Raw genomic sequence first — 22,106 nt, 5'->3', positions numbered from 1 at the left:
ATTGAATACGTTCAGAATCATCGAGGGTAATTTTAACCTATCGAACATTACATGCAGTTCGACATCGGTAGGAGGATGATACAACAATATGGTTAAAACAGTAGAACTTTGTGGATGGATCCAACAAGTCCGAAAGCCGACTAAGAGGAATAATATGCCTGACTTCGTATTTATAATCAACATCGACCCTCTCTCAGTGCACGCTAGTAGTGAACTTCACGTAAGTGTCCGTTGAGTCATATTGAGTATTGTACACCGTCGAACCCCAAAGCTGCAATTATGTACCAGATCTGGCTGTTTGATCAACAAATCTGAAAGTACACTGAAATTCTTATTCGATGCTTACCATGGGAATCTTATTTTACCACAAGTAATATTGACACTGCGCCTCCCAACTTATACCAGAACCTCATATATTGCCTTCACTGTATTGCTCCAATTATCGGTCATGTGGCTTATAATGCTAATAGGGCCCAAAATAATTTTAAAACCTTCAGGAGAAAGCTGAGAAAATTTAAACACTGCTACCACAAGCAACATGACGTGTGCACCTCAGAGTATGCGTAAATTGGTCGATAGAAATGACTCATCTAAACGCATGTATCTTATGATCATGGCCATGATTTCAACTATTTATTAAAGACACGATTTATGATGATCGTGTCTCTCCCATTGTTCAATATTGCGGAGCTTATAAGTTTAGAGCTTCCAAGAAAGCTGAAGAGGGATTGACAGTATTCTTATCAACATTCTGGGAGAGATCTTCAAGAGCTAAATGTAAGGGCCCATGGTGCAAGAGTTGTTTCCAGGTGATGACTATAATAACCTCTCCATCGCAGCACTTACGTGTTTCATTCTGGTTAGACAAACTATACTAACCATCCTGTTATTTTGTACATTTACATTTGACCCAGCCAAGCAGTGACATATTAGATGACGATACTGAATGATACAAGTTTATATTCACTTGAGAATATCATTTCCTCCCTAAGATACTGTCTTCCCATGTTTGTCATTTGCATGAGTATTTACTAACACCTGAGTGCATAAAAACCGGCACACCTTCATCACATTTCGTATTTCTTCATTTTGGCTCAATATTTTAACAGGGTGACTTATCGACGATTAACTGAAAAATGTAATATGAGACACATGAATGAGAGATATAGGCTCCGAATGTCTTAATTATAAACTAAAGGAGTTTTTAAATAGTTTCTGAATCAGACAACGTTATACCCAGGAATAAAACATCAAGAAATGCGCTTTGCTGACTGCAGAATGCCACTGAAAAATGCATTTGGAGTATTCCGCATACTGGTGATCAGGCTCTCTCTAAACTCCAAGATACATGGCCGAACATACAAAAAGTTGACGTAAGAGACCTCAATAAAGTAAGAGGGTATTTTTTATCAAACAAACAGCATTACGGTAGGGGGATAAAGACAAACAACTTTTACAAATAACTCAAAAAATGCTGATGGTCTGAAGTGTTTTTACACATGTTTGTGATAAAGCGCGAAGTTTGGCATTGACCTTGACCCTCTGGCCTCAAGTTTGGTTGGTCCTCTCATGTACATGTTTCAGCTTCTCAATTATTTGGAAGATTACGATCTTTCTGGGGATCAAATTTTGGTGAGACTATAATTCATGGATGACCATTGAGTGACGCTAAAGTGGCTTTGAGAATATCCATCTACTGACTAGGGCTAAATGAGGGTTTTAAATCAGTATGAAAGATAATGATTGTGATTTACAGTTGATGGTTAGGTATAGGGATTATATTTAAGGTTTTTATCACGGACTGACCCCAGCTAAAATGTCAAAGTGCTATTTAGCTAGATACAGAATTTCGCGCCCCGAAATCCAAGACCTGTCATCGTAAATCTGATTGGTTCATCCATAAGTTATAGTCTGGCCTGTTTATTTTCGAAAGCACTTAGAATGTTATTTAAGGAGGAACATCGATTTGATTCTACCTTATCTGCTGACAACCCAGTCTCCAGATTTTGGCGAAGCTGCAGTAGAAAAGTTAGGGGAAATGCGACAAAAATTCCCCAGATCTGGGACTTTTTAGAAAATAACGTAAAATTTTAGAGAAATCCCCAAAACGTTCGGGGAATTTTCGGGTTTTTCCAGTATATTCAAAACGAGATTGGACCTCCATAATGCTAAACTGTAAGGATTAATATAAGTCAGTAGACCTTACCTTATTACTGAAAGCTGAAGATTTCCCCTAGATGTTGTGGAGAACTATAAACTACATGACGCTGTTGTAAATCCTGAAATTTCCTTAAAACTCTGAGATTAGGAAATCTTCAATTTATTGATAAAAAATGTTTTACTTTCGCCAAACGGTGTTTGATAATCCCGTCTCTTTAGTAGTGTCGGTAGAATATTTTCGCACTGTTCTGAGGTTTTTAACCTAGCTCTCTAAAGCGAAATGTGTACACATTTTGTAATTGGGTATATGTTTAGATAGATGTTCTAAAATATGCTTTTTTCCAGTGTCATTTACGTTAGTATGAAGATCCATTTTAAAAATTTAATCTGTACTGTACCGTATTGTTCATCGTAAATTGATTGTACCTCACTGGTTTTCGGTCAGTGGAAAAATCTTTACTATAAATCTTTGTTCAGTATATCTATATAAACTGCTAAACAATAGTAAATCCTTGAGGATTTTTCTTAGGTATTTATTGTGTTTCTACAACTTAGTGCAGTTCCTGATACTCTTGTATTTCAGTGTTACACAACTGAAAGTCATCATTAACAGTGAGGCTTTTGTTTCGTAGTCTATTTTCCTAATGGTGACTAACCTGTCATCCGTTACCCTGGCAAAATCATTCTGTTTTCCTTGTATAAACCAGTCATGTGGTACCTTTTATTTATTTATTTACCTGAACCCTTAAATATCGGTACAAGGGGGCACCAAATAGATATGCACCACACATATCATTCGATTTATGTGAAGTCTGAAATACTGCCTGGGTGCCTAAACTGAAACACATAATTTCCTTAGGTGGTCATACCCCGAGCCTTTGACTCAAAGGTCTAATCCACAAGGTAGTTGGTTAGTGTAAAAAGATATAGTCCCATGGTAGCCGAGGTTATGTAGATCGTTCATCAATCAGTAGTATGTAACTCAGTTTTCAGTTTTGGATTCATAAAATTCCCTATGACCTTAAATCTGTGATTACCAGATCTAATCTGAATAATTTAAAATCGGTATCTACAATTAGTTACTTTATAGATGGAGTTATTAAGAAGTTTATAGAACTCTCAAGAAATTATTACGAAATGGGGTACAAACAAGGAGTATCAAAATGTAAACAAGCCTAATATTTATCAGCATCCATGACTGAGTTTTATAATTCTGCGAACCATAATTACCTATCAATTATTTATAATTTTAGACTGCTGCTTAATGTCAACATAAAATTAGCATATTCATCAGGAACCCCTTCTTCAGTATGTTAGCACCAAGTTAGCCATACCGTAACTTGGTAAATCTGAACTATGAAAGCAGGCCTAAATAACTCGCTAAACATCCATGACAAAATCTCGACCCATTCAGTCGTTCTAAAAGCAGCAAGTATGAATTAACGGTTCATAATGTTGGGAATAGTATTTATGATTAAGATTCAGAGTCTGATTTACGGCTTTCCTCACAAACCAATATCAGCTTTGATACACATGGCCACAAAGCGTTCTTAATAAACGGTTGAAACTTCGAGTTGTCACTTAAGATTGCTCAATGTTGTTCGTAAATTATAATATGAACCTTAAGCTATTTTCGGAGTCAAAATATTCCTAATGCAGCCAATTAGCGGATATTGCTCAGGAAGACTGTTTTGTCATCCGAAAATGACATTATCTTACCATACGCACTTTGATTTGCATTTCCATCAGTGGCTCGCCCTTACAGTTCATCTTTATCAGTAGCCTTGTTACTGAAAGTTTTGATACAACAGGATCAGATGATTCTGTTGTTAAGCTGTTTTGAACAACTACAATAGTCGAAAGAAACAGTATTTGATTAGAAATCGGTAGAATGATGTAAAACTTCTAGGTTGAATACATCAATGTTGGGAGATTCTTGACTGAGTGTCTTTGACTAGTGATTTCCGTTAAAACTAACAAGGACAGTGCAAAACTTGACATATTTAAAATTTCAGGTGTATTTATAATTAAAATGACGATATACTGAATTATGGCGAAGTTAAAATTACTTAAAACAACAAAAACTGTTGTTACCATACTTCTCTTCTGGCGATTAATTAAAATTCACATCTATCTTCAATGTTTAAGCAGGCATACAACATGGTTCAATTTCCCTTACTGTTTCATTTAAATGTTCTGAAACCTAGAGCTTCTATAGATCCTTCTAAATTTTTACATGTTATTACTAGTAGTGGTTAAACGTTTGACTGCTTCTTGTTGTACCGAATTTCGGATTGTATTATTCTTGTTGGTACCTGTTAATTTAGTTTTCATTTTTCCAAAGCAAATAAATTTTTCTCATAGTGATTATTCTCTTCTCCAGACTCCTGTTCCATGGTAGAAAAACATACGTATCTGACCGATCGTTAACCCCTGTGATTATTCATCGAAATGGGCCTCATTAATAGCGTTAATAAATCAGATGATCTCCAGTGTTTGTTCGACGAATACAAGACGAGAATTAAAGCAAAAGCTCATCTACCTTCTAATCCATCTAAGCCTCTAATTCAGTTCCTACAATCAGTCAGTGAATCCATGTTCAACAAACGAAAATCTATGTGCTTTAGTGTTAGTCTTTTAGATCATGATTTCAAAGAGATTCGTCAAGGCCTGATAACAGTAAGAGTTTACGATATTAAGTTTCAATATGTGCATAATAACCAAACTGTTGTTCTTCTCTGGCCACTTCACGGTTTAAGATGGTATGGGAGGAATAAATCCTTATTTTTATTTCAGTCTGGCAGTCGATGCAAGTTAGGTAAGTTTCATCTAACTTCAGAACATCCTACCATGTTTTGTTTATAAGAAGTCGTATATACTGTAAATCTTATGAAAGGATAAGTTAGTTGACTATTTATCTGGAAAGATAGCATTTGATACTGTAGAGAATCGTTTCAATTTTATGGACCTCGGAACAATATATATGAACCAGTCTGCTAAAACTTGTCGTGGTAAAAAGAAATAGGGGAGTATAGTAAACCCTATTTTCAGTACTTAACGGTAGTAGGGAGTGCATAAGCTCCATTGCAATCAGTTTATAGGATTTGAATGCTGATCCAAAATTAGGTTTCTTGTGTTTCTCAAATTTCGGATATGAAAACAAAAGTTTAATAAATTAATTAGTGTTATCTTTTCCTTCATTAAATATAATGGGTTTGCCCATTCTTCGGCTCATGATAAATGTAGATCTATGGCGATTACTATTCAATACGAGTGGCTAGATATTTAAAATCTTTCACTTTATGCTTGCTCACAGATGAGCATCAGAAAGAGCCATACAACTCATTTATTTTAAAGCCCATACGTTTTATAAATGTTACAACTTACTAATTTAAGTAGTTTCTAAGCTCAATTTCGTTTAGGTGTTTAGTATATCAAGTGGTATTTTCCATTATTAACTATTGTTTTAAATCTAGAAATTCTTTATTACGAATTTCAGTCAGATCTGCTATTTTGGTTAATTTCATTGTGCCATTTTATTAAACATTAAATAAACAAATGCATCTATAATTCATGTGCAGGTTTGCATATTGATAAGTTAGCCATTCATATAGTATAATGATGGAAAATAATAGTCATCTCTTGAGAACAAAACGTTTAGCGTAAAATTTGAAGTGGGGATCCTGCGATCACCAATTAAATACTGTCACTATTGTATCCTAACATCTAGCCACCGTTTTTTGCACCATCCTATCTCCTTTATCAATTACTTCCACTTAAAACAATGATGAAACACAAACTGAACATCTAACCATTTTCTATCATGTGCAAGTGGAATTTCGTCTATCTACTTTGTTGATTAGCACTTACTTTTTTATGTTTGAGATCCTAACTAATATCTGACCATCGTAAGATTCTTCTATGAACTCTTGTTTATTTTGATTTGCAGGTTTATTTATTACTTATTTATTCAAACACATAAACATTGGTGCAAGGAGGCACCAAATAGATATGCGCCACACAAATAATTCGATTTATGTGAAGTCTGGAATACTGCCCGGGTGCCGAAACTGAAGCACGTAGTTTTCTTAGGAGGCCACACCCCGAGCCTTTGACCCAAAGGTCTAATCCACAAGGTAGTTGGCTAGTGTAAAAAGATATAGTCCCATGGTAGCTGATAACCAACAGTAGGTCCATACGCCATTTGTTCCTTTAGGATCCTGGTTTGGAATCAGGGTTTTCCAACTCCCTTGGGTGAGTCCTCCATATCCACTGATCCGGTTAAAGCGTTGGCCATTCGCTTTTCATCCTCTTAATCTCGCAAACAATGTCTCCACCCCGAGAAGGCAGTGAGTAGGACTTCCATGACAGTGGCTGTATACACGTGAACGCTCGATCGTACCAGGGCATTCCAGGGGCAATCAAATCATTACGTCAAGCAGGAATAGGATTCAATGCCTCGCAGTGTAAAAGGTGCTCGAGCACTTACGTCTCCCGAGAAGTTCTTATCGCTACTTTAAGAGAAAGCTCTGGTTTGCTAATCGAATAACCTTTAATTTTAGCATTAGAATAATTATTTCAAAGCCAGTTATTCAAAACGGGTGATTTTATTTCTTTTTAATTCTCATTCACGCTTTCAATATGAGTGTACACGTATCTCTTAATTTATAGTCTGCAGTATTTCGATCAAAGCAACATGACTAAGAGCAACTAGTAATGTATTAGATAGTGTGGCTGTATTTTAAAATATACTGATAAGCATAAATAAACAAAATAATGCAGAATCTCGTACAATTATTCATCCATTTCCGTGACCTTACTGCTTAACATTATCGGAAGGTAATCAATACTGATTGAAAATATGAAGATGATCAAGAAGAATATAAATGTAAGGGAAACAAATAGGTATAAAGTGTTCATATTCATTCATGCTCGAGATAAAGTCAAAGCAAAATTTCTCTTCTAAGCATCTCCATTACCGCTAATCACTAACACAAGCGATGTCAGTGGGATTGTGATTTGCCAGTAGATATCAACCCAAATAAATTAATTTTGGAGCTACATATCATATATTGATCTTTTCGCTTTTTCCACCCAGGTTATGCGTTGTCAAGCATAATGTATTTAAAATGTGTTTAGTCTACCAAATGCGTTGTTTAAAAGTGCTATTTCTCATTGAATGACGAGAGGTGAAGGACCAATCAATTCACTTATTCCATTCACCGAATTCTTCTACTCCATGCGAGCCAGTTTCATAATCTGCACTGTATGATTGGACCCAACACTTTGGCTTATGTGTAACAATTGCCACTCGTAGACCTTTTTTTAGACAATAAACACGACTATAGATTTATTTCAGAGTGATAAAATAGATTCGCTTTTTCATACCTTGTAAAATAGCCCAACTAGTTCCGGGATTCATCCTCGTTTGAGATGAGTGCTTTAGTGTTTTAGTGATTGTAGTTTCCCCCACAACTTCGCTTCGTCAGGTGGCTTGATGTTCACTGATGATGAAACAAGACAATATAGTCGAAAAGGTAGGAAAATGGGTCAACTAAATTATATTTTGAAGCATTAAGCTCACAGTAATTGATTTTAAATGTAAACAAGCGTACAACCAGCATCTAAGATGATATCTCTGCCATCCAAACTTGTCGATAATTCTGACAAAATGGAACCACTTGTTTCCATCTTGGCTGTCCATTTAAATCACCCAGTTTTACAGAATATAAATGGCTTTTGTGAACTATTCCCCCTAATAAACCTATACACATTTTCATTGTGTTTATTCAATGCTTTGGCACCTTTAAATTTTCTAATGGATTGATATCTAGTCTTTATTCCGGCTCAGTTTGATATTCAATGCAATCGAATTTCTGTCAGTTGATGACTTTCTGAAAAGTACATATTAAGGGTACCTTTGAAATCGACAGGAGGCGAATTACCAGTTTTTCCCTAAAGTGTTAAATACAAGCCTCAAAGATAGTGTTGGTGTTATGTTTTTTGTAACGAATCAATAAATTAGGTTTTAAACTTTCATTAGCTGAAATTCCTGTCTTCATAAGCTGTAATAAACTAGCTGATGTAAGATTAAATAAGAAAAATACTAAGGATATTTAAATTAAAATAAGTTATCAGTTTGTTAAACCACCGATCGTTGGTGTGATTCACGTACAGCTTATTTATTATATGGATATTGTCTCTGAAATGTCTATAGGCTCTGGGTGAAATATCATAAAATAGGCAATCATAGAACTGTTATAGTCGTTGTTATCTTCATGTAATTCTTGAACATTTTATTACTTTACATATTCATATGTACACTGTCCACTCATAGCTTTCTTATGTATGCTAATACCTTTATTCCTTGGCTAATGTTTGATGTTACAGTACACATCATTGTTAACTAGTTCACTAATATGTTGTATTCTGATTGTCTGTGTATGCATCGCTCATTCGAAAATCAATTTTCTGACTAACGTAATTCCATTGGAACTTATTGAATATAAGTTTATTAGCTACTTTTATCACTGATATTATTAGACGTTTTCGAATAGTATTTTACAAAATGTAATGATTTTTCAGGTCCAGCACTTTTCATATTTAAATGTAAACATCCTAAAAGACTGGTTTCCTGCATTGAAAAACGAATAAATTCTCTCTTGCATCTGTATCGAAATATGACGTCTGTCATAAAATATTTGCATCCAGTACGAGAATCGTGTCTAGATCGCGTAAGTTTTCACCATTATTATTATTTCTTCAAGTTTGTTTTCGCAGTTTGATTGATGATCCTTACTTAGACGTGACTATTATCTTGTAATAAAAATACTTCACTGACTGTCGGTTTTATATGCATTTTCTTTAGAGACAGCGAAGTTATCGACATGAAACTGTTGTTCGATGAACGGGATTGGCATGATTTGTTAGGAAAAAATTTCTCAATGTTCAGCTGTCACGTGATTAAGTGTTACTTAACAGATATTTTTGTGTTTTCCTCAGACACATGGCTAGAACGGTAGACACATTTAAGGTTCAGAGCTTTATTACAGAGTCGTAAATCTTATTTTGCAATCATATAGTTTTTCATGTGCTTTTATTTTTTAAATACTTTTTTATAAACCCTAAATAAATTTCTTAAAATCAGTTAACTAGTTCTGTAAACACAACGGCATCTTTAGAATCGTATGTTATTCTTTGGTGTTCTTAAACTTGTAATATGTGTTTCATTCTTTTTATAATCTAAATAAATCAGAACTAACATGCTGCTTACAACAGCTGATGAGAAACCACGAAATATAACGAATTCATATTATTCTGCATCCATGTTCGTTCTGGCTTTATTTAGATTCATAAAGTGAACTAACTGTTTATAATTGCCTATAAGCAAATTGTCACTAATGACAAACGTTGGTGACTTACGTCTATACCGAAGGTAACCAAACTTTTTTATTAAAGAGCCATGTACTATCATATTGCATCTAAAAAGGGAATATATGAAATTTAGAAGTTTTAAAAAGTATAAATATATGGAACTTTCGAGCGTTGATAGTGTTGCTTTGTCAACAAGGTAATTGCAAATCTACAGATTTTTTCCCACTAGTGTGTCATGATTAGGAATCATTCAGTTTGTTGTGTAATACTGATCCTCTCATTTTTGATCAACTTTTTTAATTAAAATCAAAATTCCCATAAAAATATAATCGTGATCATCAAAGCGTTCTCGAATGCATGTGAAGTGAAATATAAGGAAATATGGAAAGCAGTTCGTCCAAATTTGCTTCTCATATGGTTGTGTGTTATATCGATGTCCTGATATAAGTGAGATAATCATATGGTTGCAATTAACACTTGACTTCCTCAATAGTAATAAACATACAATGTGAATAGCTCTGATGTATTTTAGTGTAATTACAAGCTAACTAGTATAGTAGATGAATTTCGGAATACAATTTATTAAAATGCAAGTTTACAAGCGTAGTAGCTTTATTTATCTCACATTGTCTTAACGATCCTCCTTGATTTTTAGAGGTTCTTTATTTGACGTCGACTACTGACAAAAACAGTTTATCATCTCCAGTAACCAACCAAAAGTATATATACATATATATTGTTGTTTTTTTTAGAAAGAAACTTACTCATCATCAAGATCAGAACTCGAAATAAGATCAATTGGTTTTTCCAACTCATTAAATAAAGAAAATGAAGGTACATTCTACATCTAATCTAACTTATTATCATTGATACTATTACTATTTCGATTGTTTCGCATCTCGTCTTGTTGATATGATATAAAAACTTAAACTAATGCACATTTTGCCACTAAATTGTATGCTGGTTATAATTGACTACGAAATACAAGATAATACTAAGGCGCCAGTCCAAGTAGATTATATCCTAACAAAGATTGAAAAAATTTCAATTCTTAATATCAATACCAGGATAACACAAACCCTTGCAAATAATAAGTATGTTTATAATTTCGTCTAATTTATGGAGTGAATAAAATTAAGCTGTTGGCTATGCATGATTCATTAATTAGAATATATATAAACCCTGTTTTAGATTTGTAAATATTAATATAGTGCACTTGATAATATGTCGATAACTCACTTCTGTTCTGTGTGGTGGTAGTAGTGGTGGTGGTATTATTGTTTTGTAGGCTTGTGTTTAATGCACGATGCTTTATGATTTTTAAACATCATTCCTTAATAGTATGACAAAGTAATAAATGTACTTTCATGTTTTTCTGGTACCAATAATTAGTATCTTGTGTTTAGTTTAAAACTCCTTTGTAAAGTTAAAACTCACTATTTCTTGTCTAATACTTCATAGTATTGTCGGACTATTTATTTTCAAACATTAGAAAGTAATGTGTTAATCATATTACTCCATAATTACTATTCATAATCTGTCTGTTCAGTTTGTAATTGCAATCTGTTTTCAGGTAATCAACTATGGAATCACTGTTTCTGACACACTCTTCTTTTTATTAGTGCAGGAAGATTTTCGAGATTGTTCAGTCTGTCGTTTTCGTCACAGACCGACTTCAACTAGACAAACATTCAGAACCGGCATACATTTGCCCAGAAGCACCCTAAGACCTAGTACCCTTGTTCATTACCTTTAGACTGCTAAGTTGATACCCAGTGTTTCATCTCAATTTCAGTTAATATCGTGATATTGATTTGAACAAACCGAGATTATATGATTATTAGTTATTTTAATATTATTTCTTTATCAAATAGAGTACATGATCCAGATATATACTTTCATTAGCTCGGGACTACTTGTTATAAACATTCTGCATAAATTAGTTTCAATCGCTTAAATATCTATCATATAGGAGCAGTTTAAAACGTGTAAATTTACATAACATTGAAATATGGCTAGTGATTTCGTAGTCACTGTTCGAAGAGGGGTACTGAAGTTAAATGGAATTGATGGATCGACCTCAAGCAGTTGTCCCTCAGGCACTACGGTCACGCTCTCAGGTCACTAAGACCAACTCTAACGCATTTTCCTTTTCAGGTGATAGATCCTCGTAAACTCATCCCATCCGGCCCTGAACACGATGAAGAACGAAAACAACTCAGGTCTAGGTTAATCAAAAGTCTAAGGAGCGACCGTGAGCAGTAGTGGGAACGAAAGCAAAAGAGATGGGAAAGGCAGTGGCTGTAGGTAACACTAGACAACTTTTCAAACTAATAAAAGAGACTGCAATTAAGAAGTCAGATGTAAGTGAGGCGATCTCGGAAAAAGACGACACTTATCCGCTCTCAGCCCAGACGTTTAGAACGATGGGAGGAACACTTTAAAGAGCAGTTCATCTGGCCTTCAGCTATTCTATAACTACCCACCATTTACAAACAGCCTGAATGGAGCATTGAAGTAGGTCCCCCAAATCTAGTTGAAGTTCAAAAAACTACAGCTAATCTGAAACGAGGAAGGGTAGCTGCTCCAGATGGATCGGTTTCAGAGGTCTTTAAGTATGGTGGTCCAATTTTAGCGATTAGGTTGACTAGTATTTTAGCTGAAATCTGGTAGTTGAACGTAAGACCATCTGACTTGTCCGAAACACTGATTGTCCCAATATATAAGGGGTCATAATCATCTTAGGATAACCATAGAGGGATTAGTTTGACTAATATAGCATCTAAAATACTAGCCCCAATAATTATCGAATGTCTAACAAAGACTCGTGAACTGCCCCCAAATGCCCTGGTACGGCCGAGAGTGGGGAGAGTCTGCTCTCCCTCTCGAAATGCTCTCACATGGCCACGCGTATGTAGCCTCTGTCAGGGAAGTCTTACTGCCTTCTCACAGCATTTGAATCTCTAGACCGAGAGGTTTTGTGGTAGTTATGTCATTGAAAAGTGTACCTCAGAAGTACATTAACCATGTGAAGGCTCTTTACTCGAACACTACCAGTCGAGTGAGAGCTTATGGCCAACTATCATCTGATTTTACAACCTCAAATGGTATCTGGCAAAGCTGTCCACTTCATCATAGACCTACTGCTAGAAATAACACTCGTCGACTGAATTTTCAGGAATCGATGTCCTACCAGGTGGTCTACTTATCGACTTAGAATACGCAGATGACAAAGTCCTGTTCGGTGAAGACGCTGATAAAATGCAGAGTCCTTTGATAGCACTAAGTAGCAATACCAGGATGTTTGGGATGTGTTTCTCCCCCTCTAAATGTAGATTGTTGCTCGAGGACTGGCCTGCGTCAACACCTGAACTAAGGATAAGGAGTGAAGTAGTCGAATGCGTCGACAGCTCCATTTATCTTAGAAATCTGATCAGTCCGAATGGGTTGGTGTCTGAGGGAATCTCAGCACGGATTCTAAAAGCTCGTTTGACTTTTGCCAACTCACATCACCTATGGTGAAGGCTAGATATCCGTCTATCAATTAAGAGACGACAATACTGCGCAGCAGTTCGTTACGTTCTGCTTTACGGCTGCGAAACGTAACCATTAAGAGTAGCGGATACTCGTAAGTTACTCGTATTTAATCACAGATGTTTTGGTCGATGCAGAATACTTGGTTTGGGTCCGCACGACTATCGTAGCCATTGGTTGGAGACTTTGAGTGACATGGCTCAGAATCGATCATTATGGTGTAAGGTGTATGCACTCTTTGTTTTCCCTTAAACCATGAGATTGAAATTACTTTATAACTTTCTTTCTACGAACTGATTCCCTGTATCATATCCCCATATGAAATGTTTTGTGAAGTACCATTGAAGTAACTGCGTCTATGAATTTGATATTCATCTTGTTGTGTTGATGAAGTGTGGCAACTTGGATTGATGTATATGTGTCTGGTTCTACACTGTAGCTGACTGACTGCCTATGGATTTTCGTCATGTAAACAGTTAGGATTGGTATTCAAGTTGAATGATCTAATGGTAAAAACTGAATGTTTTTTTGTTGTTATAGTTTTATGATATTATTTTGCTATGCGATTTGAGTGCTGAAAAAGCTTTGATCAATATTTTTTTCTCTGTTTCATTTAGAAAAATCTCATTCGATTGAATCTCTCCGATCTCCGTCATCTGTAGTGTTCATTTGCGGTCCAGATGACTATCTTCTGCCACGCAATATATCTGAGCAAAACACGCTTAATTTTGATCCTGTTACGGAAATGCCTGATTCTCGTGTAGAATTATCAACAATTAGACAGATATATTTAGATCTACCAAATGGAAACTACCTTGAAGCTGCCCTTGCTCCTAACTTACCATTGATAAGTGACACTCAAAATAATAATAACTCAGAACATGGAAGATATGTTGTAATTGCTTTATCACCACACTTCAACAGCCCCTCCACGGATTTAGTGATAAACTCCCATCCCCGATTTAAAAAATGTCCAAATAATATTTATTTTCCGGAACCCATGTGATACCTTTTCAAAACTTTTATAATATATTGCTTTGTTTAATTACAGTGCTGTATTGCTTTATTTATGGAACGTCACGTGACGATAATATTTTCTATGATATACTGACGATATGTTACTAGTCAATAACTTGCTCATTAACCTAAATGTGCTACTACCAACCGTTGGACTACAGTTTCAAAATATGCTCCCATTCGGTTTGAGTAATATTGCTAACCCACACATAATGAATGTGGCCAGATGAATACTACACAAATACTTGATATTGTTGTCGAGTCATTAATTTTATATCAGTAAGGAGTAACGTTGTAATTTCCACCAGTTAATTCTGAGAACACCCTATCACTGAACATTGTATCATAAATTTGTTTATCAGAAGAGCAGAGATGTTTCTCGATGTCTGTTTATGGCTTTGTTACTTGGTTTTACACAAGTTCATTCAAAATTTCCAGATCCTTATCACTGATAAACCCAACGAGATATTCAGATGCAAATCAAATACCTTTAATCTACCACATAATTTTAGAACATTTTTATCTAAATTTAAAACCCATGCCAATTTTGTAGGTATTTATTTTATTTAATTAATCCAAGTAAAATCTGTCTGTAGCTCTTCTAGAGTTACTGCCGGTCCCAAGCCCACTCAAAAGAGGAGGGTTGGGTATTGGGTTAGTATCTCCATCCCATAGAAAGAAATCTTGCTAAAAAGACCAACCAGATTAAATAAATTAAACCATTTAAACGGCTCTGCGAGTGGAAAGAATAGTTATGACACCTCAGGGTGAAAGCTGAAATTCTTCGGAAGTCACGAGGCCAATGCCACTTCTAACAACCAGAGCAACCATTAATATAGGTAAATGGAATGTCCGGACAATGTGGCCGGGAAGACCAGTCAAATAGCTATGAAAATGAGGAGATACAACTTAGCAGTACTCCGAATCAGCGAAACCCATCGGACTTAAGCTGGACACCAAAGGCTAGATATGGCATAGATGCTTCTGTAATCCGATCACGAAGAGGAAAACGCTCCACACACTCAGGGACTTGCTCTAATGCTGTCCAAAGAAGCAGGAAATGCACTTGTATGATGTGAATCTCATGGATTCAAAATAATCAAAGTATCTTTCAAAACAAAGACGGAGGGAATCACTATGAATATAATCCAATGTTATGTATCCACCAATGATAGCAAGGACCACAATATAGGTCAGTTCTATGAGAGGCTGGAATCGATCATAGCGAAGTGCTCAAGAAAGAACCTCACCATCCTGATGGGAGATCTAAAAACCAAAGTCGGAGTGGAAAACACAGGATATGAAGATATAATTGGATGACATGGACTGGGAGAGAGAAATGCAAATGGTGATAAACTTGTAAATCTATGTGCATTCAACAAATTGGTTATAGGTGTCCCTCTGGTACTTCACAAACACACACAAAGCAACATGGGTCTCGCAAGATCACACTACGCAAAACCAGATCAATTATATTTGTATCTATAAAATTTTCAGGAGGTCAATGGAGACCTGCGAACCATGACAAGAACTGGCATGGCTTCAGGTCACCACCATGTGGTGGTTAGTGAGGTGGAACTGAAACTAAAGAAGCAGCATTACAAAGGTTCAATATATCCTACTTTCGACATACTGACAAACTCAACGAATTCAAGATAACTCCCAATAACATGTCTACTCAAAGCAGATAAATCTTCCAACGAGAACGAGTGAAAAGCGATAAAAGAATCACTAACTTCAACATGTCAGGAGGTTCTGGGCCGCTAGAATCGTCATCATAAGGGATGAATGTTCATCGAAAACGTGGACAAGGTTCAAGAAATGAAGAACAAGAAGATAGAAATCAATAACAGCCGAAAAAGAACAGAGAAAGTTAAGGCACGAGCTGAATACACAGAAGCCAACAATCAAGCGAAAGGGAGCATTGAAGCCGACGAGCAGAAATATGAGGAATACCTAACAACGACAGCTAGGAAAGCCACAAGTGTCAGAAACATGAAACAACTATATGACACGACGAAGAAACTAGCAGGGAAGTATAGTAAAGCAGAGAGACCGGTCAAGGACAAAGAAGGAAAGTCGATCACGGAAATGCAGTAACAGAAGGACAGGTGGGTGGAACACTGTTGAATAGGCCAGCTGCATTGAATCCACCGGACATCGAAGCAGCACCTATAGACTTCCTATAGATGTCACTCCACCAACGATACCAGAAATCAGGATGGCCAGACGAATGAAGAGCGGGAAAGCAGCAGTACCTGACAAAATACCAGCCGAATTACTGAAGTCAGACATAGAAGTAACTGTAAACATGTTCCACACTCTATTCGGGAAGATTGAGGGAGGAGGAACAAATGCCACTGACAGACTGGAAGAAAGGATACCTCATCAAGATACCGAAGAAAGGAGATCTGAGCAAATGTGAGAACTACAGAGGCATCACACTGTTGTCAGTACCAGGAAAGGTTTTCAATAGAGTGTTGCTGAACCGGATGAAAGATTCAGTAGACTTTCAACTTCGAGATCATCAGGCTGGATTCCGTAAGGATAGGATGTACACAAACTGAATCGTGACACTACAGATCATTGTCGAACAATCAGTTGAGTGGAACTCGTCACCATTCATTAACTTCACTGACTATGAGAAGGCGTTTGACAATGTGGACAGGAGAACCCTATGTGACCTGCGTCGGGAATTTGAAGCAGACATGAAAAGTATGGATAGCAACTGGAAAGAGTCGTCCAGGACTGAGTCTGCAGAAAAATGCTGGTGGGCGACCCATGCTCGTCCACTAGGGGTAACAGGCATAAGTGAATAAAGTCTTATACAATCGGATCCGAAAAATAGAATCCTCTACAGAAAATATGGAAATAATATTGTTTATAACGAAAGGAAATCAAAATATTTTTGAAGATAAAGAAATGAATAAATGAACAAAATTAACGTATAACAGAACTAACAATTCATTCGAAAAATAGTAGTCAAGATCTCTTTCGACTAAAGGAGTTTTTTATTTTTATAAAGATCAAGAAATATCTACAGTTGGATCCCCATCAGCTTCTCTTCTGAAACATGTCTGATGATGTCTCAATAAGCTGAGTTGCGCCATTTCCAAAACCCCAGCTAGGAATTCGTGACTGATCGACAGGTGACAGCCATATACTGCTTTCTTTTATACCCCGATACTATGTGATAAACTGAACACCTCTCCACTTTCTTAAACCAGCCCCAAAGTTGGCAGTTCATGCTAGTGTAGAATTCGCTGGCACGACATACGTTAAACATACCTAAACCAATGAAACTATTGCTTTATGATAATGATACCAAATAAGTCATCGTCACTGCTCTCGAGCACACATTGCCGAAACTCATCCACTGGGTGTCAGCAATCTTTCAAATTATCGAACACAGAGTCGTCTGACACTCATCTCCGAGAGGCCAGGCTTTTCCACGCAACAATCGTACGATAGAAATGTTAGATTTCGACATTTACCGTATTCATTCTTGAGTAATTTTAGTTTTAAGAGTTATGTCAAAATTGCTGTCTTTTTTCTCTTTATCCGTATTCTTGCGCTTATTAGTCAAACCATTTAACTTTCAACCTGTAGACTACAGGTTAGAACCCCGTTTCACTTACTTTGGTACGGGTTCTCAGGGAATAATATTGTGGTGTATGCTACTAATATCGACAAACATAAGTAGCATGTAACACCAAACGGAAGTAGAAAACCCGGCAACAGAAGGTTATGAAGGTCGACTTGAAGAAAATAGAAACGAAAATGGGAAGGAACTGTGACTTGGAAGAATCATATAAAATATGGAGAACAAGTGGTGGAACTTCGCAAATGAATTATTCAATGTAGGATTCTCATATTTTATCAAGATATTCTGTAATTTTTGTATGAAGTAATAAATTGGTTATCCCCACCTCAGTTCAAATTCACCACAGTATCTTTAGGCGTTACAGAAAGCAACTTGTGTATGACCGAAACATGAGTACCTGCACATGGTGAAATGAATCAATTTCGCTATCCATTTAAATTTCCTATAATAATAGTTGACCTGTTTGGAGAGTAAAATCTATAATTAGTGTATTTGCATACTTATTATTCAGATACAGCATTACAGTTTAGAAACAAACAAATTACAGGTGTTGCATTAATATACACTAAAATAAGTCGAACATATTTGAATAATTTTAATAGTTAAGGTCATGATTCAATTAAAGCTAGACCACCATGAAAAACCTGGAAGCACTGGACGGCCGTTTTGTTCTAGCACGAGACTCTTCAGAAGTGCGCATCCACGATGCCACTTGCGGGATTCGAACACAGAGCCCTTGGTCTCGCATGGAAAGGCTTAACCTCTAGACCACTGAGTTCTGGATTCGAATCCCGCATACTTGATCGTGGACCCGCACTGCTGAGGAGTCCGATACTAGGAAGAAGCGGTTGTCCCGTGCTTCCAGCTTTCCCAAAGTGATCTAGCTTTAACCGACTCAGGAATCCAACTATTAAATTATTACAATCTCCAAAAAACTCCTTTCTGATAATATTTCAATAAATAACTAGAAGATAAGATAATAGAAATTAGTTTATTTTGTTTTTTTACAAAATAATAAAATTTGTACCACGATTCGTTTTTTTTCTCCATCTTTTATAGTCCCATCTTATCATTCAGAGGAAGAGTATTATTCCCTAATGTGTTTTAGACTCAATAAACAAAAATTCATGTTTTATACTCTAATGAAAGTAATGGTTTCATATTTGTATTAATTTCTTTAATTTCATTAATTTGTTGATTAATTTGATAATTATGATTTAATAAATCATTAACTTTTGTTTCTTGTTTTGCTTGTAGTTTCAATTCCCAATAATTACGTTGACGTAAAATTCTTGCCCATAATACTAAAAGCTATAATAATAATAATGTAATTGTTTAATTAAATAATAAATGGATAATTTTAAGAAAACAAACATTAAGACCAGAAGGGGTTTTGTGGAGATTTCAGTATTCCCATAGTTGAGATCATGGGAGTCGGGTTGAAGCTAGGATCACTATTGGAAACCCTGGAAGCACTGGATGGCCGTTTCGTCCTATTATAGAACTCCTCATCAGTACGCATCCACGATCCCGCACTCTCGAGATTCGGACCCAGTACCTACCAGTCTCGCGCCAGAGCACTTAACCGGGATCGTGGATGCGCATAGCTGAGGAGTCCCATAATAGGACGAAACGGCCGTCCAGTGCTTCCAGGTTTTCCATGGTGGTCTAGCTTCAATTGACTCATGATTTCAACTATGGAAACATTAAGACATTTATTTACAATGACACTTTGAAAAATGTTCAAATTATTGAAAGAAACAAAGATGGAGAGTGGCTAGCAGCGGAATCCTGGACGCGCGTTTCGTCCTATTTGGGACTCTTCAGCCGGATGTACCTGCATCTCAGAGTTGTTGTTCACTCTGGGACTCGAACACAGTACCTTTCGCTTCTGAGATGCAGGTACATCCAGATGATGAGCCCCAAATAGGACGAAACGGGTGTACTAAATTCCACTGCTAGCCACTATCTATCTTTGCTTATAATACTTGTGAATTCAGGCTATATCGATGCAATACGCACAGTATGCATATATGCCGATAAGAGACTGATCAATTGCAGTCCTAAAAATCAATGGGAAGATTCAAACAAACAATACCAAGTGTTTTGAATGAAACATTTCACTAGTTTTTATTTTATTTTCATATTATTAGGTTTGTTTCTATGTCTTAAAGGTAAATTTAATTTGTCATCATTTTTTCTTCAGAAATTATATTCTCAATATTTTGTTTATCTCATTATCATTTCTACATTTTTGATGCCTATTACAGTTATGTAGTTTTGTTTATGTTGATATGGTATAGTAACTTGAGTCAATGTATATTTATGGTATTACTGTGAATTGATTATAACTAACTGATTTTTTCGTCCTTTTTTATAACCATAAGTTTTTTTTCGATTGATGAATTCAAAACTAATTTTACTGGTCTTTTTACAATCTGAAGTTCTTATACATTAAATTTATAAGTAACATTTGTATCATTCTGATGAAGTTTTGTTCTCTAAGCTGGATGGTTTGCTCAGAGAACAAAACTTCATCAAAATCATCCACTTGAGCTACAAATCTTCTCCATTTGTATCATTCATTAATGATAATACTATGATCCACCGTTGACAAAGGTTTTTAAAATATTTTATATAATAATCTTGACAGACGAAGATATTTTACTACCTTTTCTGCCATCGACATGCTTTATCAATTCTTTCACGTTTATTACGTATCAGGATTGTTATACTGATGATGGATATTAATAACATGTTAGACTGCTTGCATGTAACTGGAAAGAGGCTTCAAAGTAAAATGAGTTTATCGTATTCTTTGAATTACTTTGATTTTTTTAAAATTTTTTTTGTGGAAGTTAATTTACAACTCAAAACTTTTACTTTTAGAAATTACCGATTTTTGAAGAACAAACCGACAAATTCTAATTATAACTTCCTTACACGATATCTGAAAGAACTATAGTGCATGCTATTCCGAGTAATCACGACTAGCTAATATACTATAATCTTCAGCTTGCTGGGAATTATCTACAATACTATCCCTTGAATTCTTATATTAATCAACCTGACTGTCGTTAATACCATAATAAAGTTTTCAAATGGCCAAACGAAACTGTCTCAACAGTTCAATTTAGACACATCTTAAGTTAAACGACCAGTAAGCACACAATGAGAAAGATAAATTAGAGAATATCATTTAACCAAATATGTAATCAACGTTATACGAGTGAGTCATCAAGCAACAAGTAATTAACATTTGAGCGAGTATAAGCAATAAATGCGTAGGATGTCAACTACTTATACACATCTGTACAAGCGAGAAGATACATATGTATGAAAATATGAGCAAATTATTACAGACTAAAATAACACAGCTAAACAGTTTAATTGAAGAGCATAATAAATATGAATATACAAGCCCAGGTCAGGATAAACTCGACATTATCAAGTCATCTAGATGTATCTTAGTCAGTAAATACGGTTGTGTTTTCGTTCATATTGTCACTCAGCTGTAGATATTTTGGAATGATTTCAATTACAGAATTAATTGGAGGTAATGATTATTGCCATGTTGTAATTTTTCTTCCATAATGACCGAATGAGCTGCTATTTTCGTCGTAGGGAGCTTTACATTTATCATGTAAGCCAGCAAAAAAACGACAGAGAACGAAACATGTCCTCCAACATGAATTAAAATATTGTAAATAATAATTTCCTCTCCATTTTGGTCGGTTGTCAGGTTCAAGTTCGAAATTGCGAACAAGTTTATCTTCACCCCAAATTTCACTCTGAATCGGTGCAACCGGCTCTAGGAATGCGAATAAACAACTTAATACTATGTGGTATGAAAGTCCGTTGTTATTTCATCACAAGATTATTTAAACCATATTCTTACAATATAGCCGTATTGCTAATTTTAGACTGGACTCAGCTATCTCAATTATAACTGGTAAGTAATCTACTTTATATCATCTTATGATTGCTTGTAAAACCATACATTTCTGTAAATTCTGTAATAAAGAGTCATTTTGAATTATATATAATGATATTTGAAGGATAACAATAAGAAGCGGTGTTTTTCAGTTCAAATTGAGCACCCAGCTTCTTTTCCCGCAAAACCACCAAGCAAAATAAGTCGGTTTCACTGCTGCATAATAAATTTGTTTCAATGCTTAAAACATAGACTTTTAATACAAGGTTTACGTATTAACATGATTATTATATTTATCATAATAATTATATCTTCCATCATCGTCAAACTCACCTTTTTCTGGGATAATAATAAGAGATAATTAATAGTTTTTTGTTTTTTAGAGTTCCCTTCAAACAGCCTGTCGTGTACCAAATAACTTTTGAAAACTATGTGAGATTATCTTGTATGGAGGAAATTGTGGAGACCACTGTATCAGTAGTT

General features: G+C 35.6%; 3 protein-coding genes across 3 annotated transcripts in view; 2 read left to right on the top strand and 1 right to left on the bottom strand.

The window, feature by feature from the left end:
* The window catches only part of Smp_146430 (putative beta-1,4-galactosyltransferase), a gene marked incomplete at its 3' end in the record, with an annotated part of 187,582 nt that overhangs the window by 31,626 nt on the left and 133,850 nt on the right, over positions 1-22,106 (top strand). The window lies entirely within an intron of this gene.
* Smp_044950 (hypothetical protein) lies at positions 4,579-14,115 on the top strand. The gene is made up of 4 exons (XM_018789947.1): positions 4,579-4,978; positions 8,746-8,894; positions 10,287-10,368; positions 13,686-14,115. Exons 1-4 carry the CDS (start codon positions 4,612-4,614, stop codon positions 14,072-14,074), a joined length of 987 nt encoding a protein of 328 aa, XP_018655339.1. The 5' UTR covers positions 4,579-4,611; the 3' UTR covers positions 14,075-14,115.
* Smp_146420 (putative spindle assembly checkpoint component MAD1 (Mitotic arrest deficient protein 1)) overlaps positions 18,815-22,106 on the bottom strand; it is a gene marked incomplete at both ends in the record, with an annotated part of 29,881 nt that continues 26,589 nt past the window's right edge. The window contains one exon of the mRNA XM_018789946.1: positions 18,815-19,000. Coding sequence (XP_018655338.1) covers positions 18,815-19,000 — 186 coding nt within the window. The remainder of the gene's footprint in view (positions 19,001-22,106) is intronic.

This window comes from Schistosoma mansoni, chromosome W (assembly GCF_000237925.1).
Source record: "Schistosoma mansoni strain Puerto Rico chromosome W, complete genome".
Taxonomy (NCBI): domain Eukaryota; kingdom Metazoa; phylum Platyhelminthes; class Trematoda; order Strigeidida; family Schistosomatidae; genus Schistosoma; species Schistosoma mansoni.
This window is presented reverse-complemented; position numbering and strand designations above follow the sequence as displayed.

Bases quoted from the DNA above. Each gene is read 5' to 3' on its own strand.
- Smp_044950 (XM_018789947.1), top strand. From the start codon at position 4,612: ATGGGCCTCATTAATAGCGTTAATAAATCAGATGATCTCCAGTGTTTG. The intron at 8,895-10,286 runs GTAAGTTTTCAC...TGTTTTTTTTAG, and splicing joins GAGAATCGTGTCTAGATCGC to AAAGAAACTTACTCATCATC. The intron at 10,369-13,685 runs GTACATTCTACA...TGTTTCATTTAG, and splicing joins ATTAAATAAAGAAAATGAAG to AAAAATCTCATTCGATTGAA.